This window comes from Alosa sapidissima, chromosome 16 (genome assembly GCF_018492685.1).
Source record: "Alosa sapidissima isolate fAloSap1 chromosome 16, fAloSap1.pri, whole genome shotgun sequence".
Lineage (NCBI taxonomy): Eukaryota > Metazoa > Chordata > Actinopteri > Clupeiformes > Clupeidae > Alosa > Alosa sapidissima.
In genome coordinates this window covers 2,099,929-2,108,956 of record NC_055972.1, presented here as the reverse complement: position 1 = coordinate 2,108,956, position 9,028 = coordinate 2,099,929, and the positions used below count along the sequence as shown (strand labels likewise).

General features: G+C 40.3%; 1 protein-coding gene across 12 annotated transcripts in view; it reads right to left on the bottom strand.

Moving 5' to 3' along the window:
• LOC121685735 overlaps positions 1-2,771 on the bottom strand; it is a 44,714-nt gene extending 41,943 nt beyond the window's left edge. For 11 of the 12 annotated variants that reach the window (XM_042066462.1, XM_042066460.1, XM_042066465.1 and 8 more), the window contains exons 1-3: positions 2,199-2,699; positions 1,832-1,931; positions 1,317-1,558 (exon numbers count right to left, since the gene is read on the bottom strand). In XM_042066462.1, coding sequence (XP_041922396.1) covers positions 1,317-1,558; positions 1,832-1,931; positions 2,199-2,441 — 585 coding nt within the window. In that variant the 5' untranslated portion in view covers positions 2,442-2,699. The other variant, XM_042066457.1, reaches the window with a different exon arrangement.
• Positions 2,772-9,028: the final 6,257 nt, after the last annotated feature.

Below are 9,028 nucleotides of genomic sequence, written 5' to 3'. Positions count from 1 at the left end.
AAGTGGTACTGCAGATCCAATACAGATTCAGTGGATTTATAGACAATATTTTTAAAAAATCTTATCTCAATGAAGAAACTCAGCAACAAGCCCAACTTTTGGGCAGATGATCCTCACATACAGAATGATATATGGTAAAATTAAAAAAAAATCCTGTTAACTGTCCACGTGGTGAAATGAGAAGATGAAAACAGGCTTTTTGAAAATCAAGCCCAATTTTAAAAAAATGGTCTGAAAATATTAAAATTATAACAACCAAAGTTAATGCATGGACAGGACCTTATAATACATACATGAGTAGGAAATAAATCTGATGAATTTGTGTCACATACTTTTTGAATGAGAAGCCCTCAAAGGTGATGATGTCTTTTCACATTATGAATTTATAGCCATTTTCAGAGCTTTCCAGAGGGGAAAGTACACAAGATACGTCTGATCCGATTGGATTTTTTAATTCAACAGGAAAATGTACTTCTATTCACATAGTTTCACTAATGTGTGTGAAATACCAAAAGAGCCAATAATGCTGGAAGTTGAACAAAAAGGATTGTTCACCACAATGCTTAAAATTACTTGAAGTTTCAAAGGGCTGTAGTTTTGCAACGATTAGTTATACAGATATACTATTTAAGATCTATGCATGGATTTGGTCTACAAACACCTGTGATTTTTTTCAGATTTTTTCGGAGAGGGTCACCTGCCAAATTGCGCTGAAATTGGGTGATTTCACACGGAATGACCCCACACAGTGAGGTGAAGCACACACTAATCCCGGCGCAGTGAGCTGCCTGCAACAACAGCGGAGCTCGGGGAGCAGATAGGGGTTAGGTGCCTTGCTCAAGGGCACTTCAGCCGTGCCTACTGGTCGGGGTTCGAACACAACCCTCCGGTTACAAGTCCAAAGCGCTAACCAGAAGGCCACGGCTGCCCACCTACTCCTAGCAACAAGCTAGACAAGAAACCAAGTGACCTCTGCGACCTTTTTTGCAAATGTCTGTGTAGACCAGAACAGAATGGTTTTTAGCCTGATGACAGATTTCTGACAGAAGGGTTTTAAACTGATTTTATTAGACTGTTGCTCACCTGATTTCTTTTTAGACCACAAGCAATACGTTCTTTATAAATAACGTCAAAGAGCACCACAAGCATGCATCGTTTACTACATCCAGTTAATGTATGAAACAGAGCAACGTGCACAATTTTATATCCAGCCCTGAATGCTCCACATGACTTACTGAGTATGCATGATACAGAGCTATGTGGGCTATTTTATATCCAGCCCTGAATGCTCCAGAAGAGCAGAGGGGGAAATTCACCTGCTGTTGGCTCTCGTCCTCCTCGTCTGGCAGCAGAATATCTGCGTCTGAGGACCAGGGGTGGGCTGGAGGAGGAAGGCCCAGGAGTACGGCCTCCTGCTGCAGCCTGAGGAGGTGGTACTTGGTGGATTCGTCAGCCTTCCGCAATGACAGGAGGTGGGTATTAATGTGCTGCAAAAACTCAGTCATCGCACGCCGCTGGGGGTCATCAGGGTCCAACGTGACGCCAAGATGATACTCTTCTAGAGGACACAGACAGACAGGCAGAGGAAGACAGATAGACAAATAGACAGACAGACAGACAGGGAGAGGGAGACAGATAACCAGAGGAAGAGGGAGGTAGATAAGACAGGCAGGCAGTAGGCAGAGGAAGACAGACAGACAGACAAATAGAGCATTTTCATTCTCCAGTCATGACATAATACATGGCCCCCCCCCTCAGACACACACACACACACACACCACCACCACCACCACCACCACACACACACACACACACACTGAAAGAGACGTACTCAGCTCCTGCTGGAAGTACAGCTGCTCCTTGGCCAGGTACTGCATCTTCTGCAGGTAAACACCTCGATCCTTCCTCAGATTCTCCCGCTCCTGGAGGATCTGAACGGTACAAGGTTTGAGGGACTATTTAACAGCAGTGCTGCAATAAAATTATTTAAATTATGAGTTTTTAAAGGACCAAAATTAGAAACTGCTATGCCAGAGTACCCCACTGTATTCCTAATACACATGGCAATAAACTGGAACTTGACATTTTAATGTGTGAAATGCACTGACTTTAGTGAAGAGTAAAGTAAACGTGAGCTAAACAAAAACTGTAAAAAAAATGGAAAAGTTATGGTGGTATTCACTGCCAGGAGAACTCGCCTCGGTAAACTCACGTACAACGTGAGTTGTAAGGGGACCTGGTTGCACTGGTTCGTGAGGTCCACGTTTTGGCCCAAAAGCAACCTCACGTCGAACCCCCGTCCTCGTTTGGACGCCTGGAGCCTTCCGAGAAAGCTCATGTTTCGACGGCGGATCGTGTACACTCTGTCCTGGAGAAGGAGTGTACCCGCTTGCGCCTGGTCGTTCCTCTTTCCCATCGACAGGACAATAACCTGCATCCATGGCATAACCTGACTGCAGTCCAGATTAGGTTGACGGAGACACGAGTCCTTTTGGCAGTAGTAACATTACCTGCAAAACATGGATGTTTTAGTTGCGAAGAAGGACAAGTGGTATTAGAAAGTGGGCTGGTCCAAGGTCTGTCCTATGGAATTTAGCCGCTCTCATACGAACGACATTTCACCATAGAGTGCGAATGCAAACAAGTTAGCTAAATCCGCAATTAACCAAGAACATGTGAAGTAAGTAATCCATAACAAAGTTGATGTACCATACTTCAAGCCCCATGCTTGTTTGAACAAACAAAGACTTTTAATTTGACTGATGTAGCAGCACGGTTCTAAATACTTCCGGGTCGAATTTTTGGACTCTCAAGAAAGCAAAGCATAATTTTGCACATTTTGATTCCGAAGTGGCTTTCTAATAATGTGATGTCAAAAACAAATTCACCAGATTAAATTTGAAATTATTTGCGCGCACATCTTCATTATCAATAGAAGTTCAAATAACACTCGTATTCTATTTTCAACTGTTGATAATTTAACAAATCCCCCCTCACAATTAGCGCCTGAACTTCTCTCAACTAATAAATGCAATGAGTTTTCATCTTTTTTTAAAGGTAAAATTGACAAAATCAGACTCAACATATCTGCTCAATTACAAATTCAACAACCTGAACTTCCAGCAACAAACAGAGGGAAACTAAACTTGATGTCAGAGTTCAGCTTGATAGACTATGAAACACTTGAAAAAACGGTACAGAATCTCAGCCCTTCCACATGTGTCTTAGACACTCTGCCTACCAATTTCTTCAAAACTGTTTTTCACCTCATAGCGGCGGATGTCCTTCAAATTGTAAATGTATCATTGCTGTCTGGCACTTTTCCTAAGTCACTGAAAACAGCTGTTGTAAAGCCACTTCTCAAGAAGAATAACCTGGATGCCTCCATGCTAAACAATTACAGGCCCATATCCAATCTACCTTTTATTGGCAAAATTATTGAAAAAGTAGTCTTTAATCAATTAACCACCTTCCTAACATCAAATGGGTATTTTGATTACTTTCAGTCTGGTTTTCGGGCAAATCACAGCACTGAAACAGCTCTCATTAAAGTTTCCAATGACATACGCCTCAACACAGATTCAGGTAAAACATCAGTCCTAGTGCTACTGGACCTTAGTGCAGCATTTGACACTGTTGATCACAATATTTTATTACACAGACTAGAACACTGGGTTGGATTTACAGGCATAGTTATCAGCTGGCTAAAATCATATCTACAAGAAAGGAGCTTCTTTGTTGCCATCGGAAACTGTACCTCAACACCAACGTCCTTGACCTGTGGTGTTCCCCAGGGGTCGATCTTGGGGCCACTATTATTCAACCTCTATATGCTCCCACTTGGACAAATCATTCAAAATAATTTGATTTCATATCATAGCTATGCAGATGACACACAAATTTACTTAGCTCTATCACCAAACAACTATGGTCCTCTTGAATCTATGTGTCAGTGTATAGAACAAATCAACACCTGGATGTCTCAAAATTTTCTTCAGCTGAACAAAGAAAAAACTGAAGTAATTATATTTGGTAAAAATGAGGAAAGACTTAGGGTTGCCACTCTCCTTGACACAAAAGGGTTGAAGGCAAAGGATACTGTTAAAAATCTTGGTGTATTAATTGACAGTGATCTAAATTTCAACAGCCACATGAAAGCGATAACTAAATCAGCTTTTTACCACCTCAAAAATATTGTCAAACTCAGAGGGCTGATGTCAAAACATGACTTAGAAAAACTCATTCATGCATTTATCTCCAGCAGGGTTGATTACTGCAATGGACTGTTCACAGGCCTTCCTAAAAAGACTATTAAACAGCTTCAGGTGATACAAAATGCAGCAGCTAGGACTCTAACAAAAACTAAAAGAACTGACCACATTACTCCAATTCTTAAAGGAGAATTCCGGTGTGATATTGACCTAAAGTGTATTGAAACATGATACCGAGTGTGAACGTATGTCTCATAGCCCATCTCGACTTGTCCCCTGCACTCCAAAATCTGGCGCTAGTTAGCCGATGCTACCAACAACTTTTTCAGTAGTGGTGCTTCGGCATCGGGCTAGCCATGCAAATAAATCACTGTTTTACACCCATTTACGAGGCTCAATGTATCTCCACACTTCATTGGTAGACTTCCTAGGGCCCTGACATTTAAAACGAGACATTGAGAACTTTGAAAAAGCAGTTGCTGCTGGAATCCATGCATTTCCACTGAATTATTTTTGGAATCTGATCCCTTATCATAGCTGTTCATTCTTACTCGTTGCTCGACTTATCGTGACTAAATTCAAGATGGCTGCAAACGTTAAACTTCGTGAAGATACTGTCTGTATAAATGGTCTTGTAAGTAAACTACCAGTGCTTTTTCAAAGTTCTCAATGTCTCGTTTTAAATGTCAGGGCCCTAGGAAGTCTACCAATGAAGTGTGGAGATACATTGAGCCTCGTAAATGGGTGTAAAACAGTGATTTATTTGCATGGCTAGCCCGATGCCGAAGCACCACTATTGAAAAAAATGTTGGTAGCATCGGCTAACTAGCGCCAGATTTTGGAGTGCAGGGGACAAGCCGAGATGGGCTATGAGACATACGTTCACACTCGGTATCATGTTTCGATACACTTTAGGTCAATATCACACCGGAATTCTCCTTTAAGTCCTTGCACTGGCTTCCAGTAAGTCACAGAATTGACTTTAAAGCACTATTGCTTGTTTATAAATCAGTAAATGGAGCAGGACCTAAATACTTGTCAGACATGCTTCAGCAGTACACACCTTCTCGTCCTCTCAGGTCCCAGGTGAAAAACCTGCTAGTAAAACCTACAGTTAGAACTAAACATGGTGAAGCAGCTTTTAGCTGCTATGCGGCTCAGCTGTGGAACCAACTTTCGGATGACATTAAAAAGGCCCCAAGTGTAGCCAGTTTTAAATCTAGACTTAAGACCAAACTGTTCTCAGACGCTTTCTGCTAACTGTGCCGAGTTACAAATTCTGAATCTGCCTCGATAATTATTCTACTTTGTCTTTTATTACTTTTTTTACTACTTTTGCCTTTGTTTTTGCTTAGTAATTATTCTTTATTTTTAAATGATTTTACCTTGTGTTTTATGTTTTCTTTTTATTATGATCTTTACCTTTTAACTATTCTTTGACTATATTGCCCTTCTATGCTTTTATTTGTTATTATCGTTTGGTTTTGTTTATGTAAAGCACATTGAATGACCTCTGTGTATGAAATGTGCTATATAAATAGACTTGACTTGACTTGACTTGACTTGACTAGTCTGGAAGTCAACACGAATTTACCACGCCCCCCAAAAAAATGATTTGGGGGGAAACTGAGAGTGATTTCTTGAGAACTTTTCACTGTAATAAAAATTACCTCCAACAGCAGGACAGATGCATATGTGGTATTGTGCTTGAGTTGTCTGTTGTCTCTGTTGAAGCTACAGCATGCCAGTCATGGGTTTTGTTATATAATGGTTTTGCCTGGAAACAATTTTGGGCCAACAGGTGAATGTGGATCTCTTGGACCCATGGCATGTCACCGTAATCTAAATGTGGATCTCTTGGAGACATGGGGCCATGTCATCGTAATCTAGAGGCTAGTGTCGTGGAAAAACTATCCACTTTCCTGAACCTCCAATCCAACTAGCACTCTGATGTCAAAGACCCGAAGGAGAACACCAAGACGAGAGATGCCGAATACTGTTGATCCTTTATTCACCGTATTGCAGTGAGAATACAATCCAAACAGCGTCAGGACTGGACCATCAGGCAATAGAGTGATGAGTGGCAGCTGCTACCCCGATGAGATCTGATCTGAATGTGCCTGAGCTCTCTCTTTTATGCTCTCGGGGGCCTGAGAGGCGTTCCTATCCCCAGGAACGTCACCAGGCCCCTTTTAGCCAATCAGAACGTTTTGGGACTTGAGATATTGGTGGAAACTCCTTCTCATATAAACATTAAAAAATGTGTGTTGCTAGGCAGAATACATGTGTCCAGGTTCTATGTGTAATCTGTTGCCAGGCAGGGTACGTTTTGATTTGGTTCTATGTGTCACTTCAACTTTGGTTTCACTTCCTCTCTCTGGAAGGTCCCTGCCTCTCCTCTTCTGCTAGCCCCTTCTACTTATGCCCTTCTGGTAAGCACCTTTCTCTCCCAGGCCCTGTCTTGTTTACTTCCACTCTTAGCCTTTGACAGTCCAGTCTCATGACTTCCAGTAAATGTTGCATAACAGCTGCACAAACAATGTTCTCAGTAAATGGAAGGTCTCCTTAATAAACCAGTACACACACAAGTATTATTATTATCATGTCTAGATAAAATCACCACACTAGTGCTCCTGCAGTGGACTGAACTCAACTCTTCAATATTAGACAGATGGATTTTAATCAGATTCCAACCAAGAGTTGTAAAGGTATTATAGATGCACTGTAATCCCTGATATGGTTGAGGTCGTGATATATTGATCTTTTGAACCCAGCGCTCCTGCACATTCACACTTACACACACACATTTACTACCACCCCTTTCTTGTGGAGTGACCTTGAGTATTTAGAAAAGCGCTATATAAAACAAATGTATTATTATTATTATTATCATTAATATTAATATTATTATTAATAATAATACATATCCTTGTCTATTTTAAGTGGGTATTTGAGATGGTGATGCTTTTTAAGTGGGTATACGGCATAGTCCTGCGCATCATGTAGACCACCACTTCCACAACTCCACTGAGTTGTGTGTGTTAAAGGACCTTGTACAGAATCAGTTTGGTTTCGAGGTAGTTAGCTGTTTGGTTGAGTAAAAATTGAAAATAGTTCAACATTCTCAGAAAGAAGACACACCATCATAATCATGAACTGTGTGGTTTAGACATGGCTCTCGATTATTCATCTGGGTAATTCACACAACATAACATCCCTGTGCCACATTGACATACACATGGAGTATTTTTTATTAGGGCTGTCAATCAATTAAAAAAAATAATCTAATTAATTGCATACTCTATGATTAATTCATCTAAATTAATCCCATATATAATATTTGCTGTGAAAGTATTTTAAATATTTAAATTCAAATGAATCATTGAATAATCAGCATTAGTGACATTAAAGTTCAAAAACTCTTTTATTATTATTTTATTAATGGCAATAATAATCTATGATATGACCTAATATGCTGAGGATTTGAATAAATTCAAAAGTGCTTCGGGAAGAAGTTGTTTTTTTTCATATACAAGGTATTTCAGGCCACAGATATAACCTAGGGGACACAATGAAAATAAATTAACATTCCCCTCAATGTCAACACTATTTCTTTGCATTGATGTGCGACTATAGAGTTGATGAACTCCGGCTCAGCTATGCATCTCTCTCAGGTAGACCATACCTTGGTTTTGTTTGTTTAAGTGAAGTAACACAAATATTTAATTCATGCTTATTTTTTGTTTCAGGTTGGTGGGAGGAAGAAAGCCTGTGTACACTTGTTTGTTCAAACCAAAACAAAGAAGTGGAGGAAAGGAGGAAGTTAGCAGCGCCACCGTGCAGTAGGAACTTCAGAGCTTTAGCATAATGTAATTATGAAGGTAAGACGTGAGAGTGTTCGGCTTTAGCATAATGTAATTATGAAGGTAAGATGTGAGAGTGTTCTAGCTTGATTTAGTTCAGTTCCATTTGAATGTTATTTCTCTGTATTGAAATTAACTTCTGTTGAACAAGTTTACAACTGAAGCGTGAGATGTCTTTGTATGATGTTAAAGTCATGGATCTCTCCACCAGCCCTGCAACTGAGAGAACATTTTCCCTTGGGTATTGCTGCCCACTAGTGGATGCCGAGTGGTGGTGCAGAGTCATCTCCTGAAGAGGTCTGTTAACACAAACATTAGTTATTCCTTCCTTTCCAATAATAAAAAAATACTTTAGTGCCATTCTCAGATTAATGTCACTTGTCAGACGACTCATCCACTGGTACCAGCTTACACCCCAGACTGTTTTAACATTTTCACTGGTACCCTGTGGTACCAACTTACGGCCTGCACTAACTCAGACGGGACTGGCCCGATCCAGACATGCTAATATCATCCACATGCAAAGAAGTGACATATACACACAAACCCAGAAGAGCTTCTGAGCACCATCAAAAGAAATCTGACTGCATACACATCATCTTCCCCAGTGCGATTCCTGTTAAGATTCTTCAAGAGGCAATTAAGGCAAATGATAACATGACATGATAACTAAGTGACAGATAACTGCAAAGCACATGGAAATATGAATAGGAGACATCTCAGTTCATGGTTATAATAATAATAATAATAATCTCAGTTCATGGTGCACACCAGAGTCTTTGTTTGGGTATGTTCCCTTCGAGGGAACAAACAAAAAAGCAACAGCAGGAATTAATATTTTTCTTTAATGCCATATCAACAAGCAAAAAGCGTAACCTAGGCCTACTCAATATTTCGTGAGAGAGAATTTTGAAGGCCTGAAGGACATGGACATGAAAACTGGCTCTGCTTGAA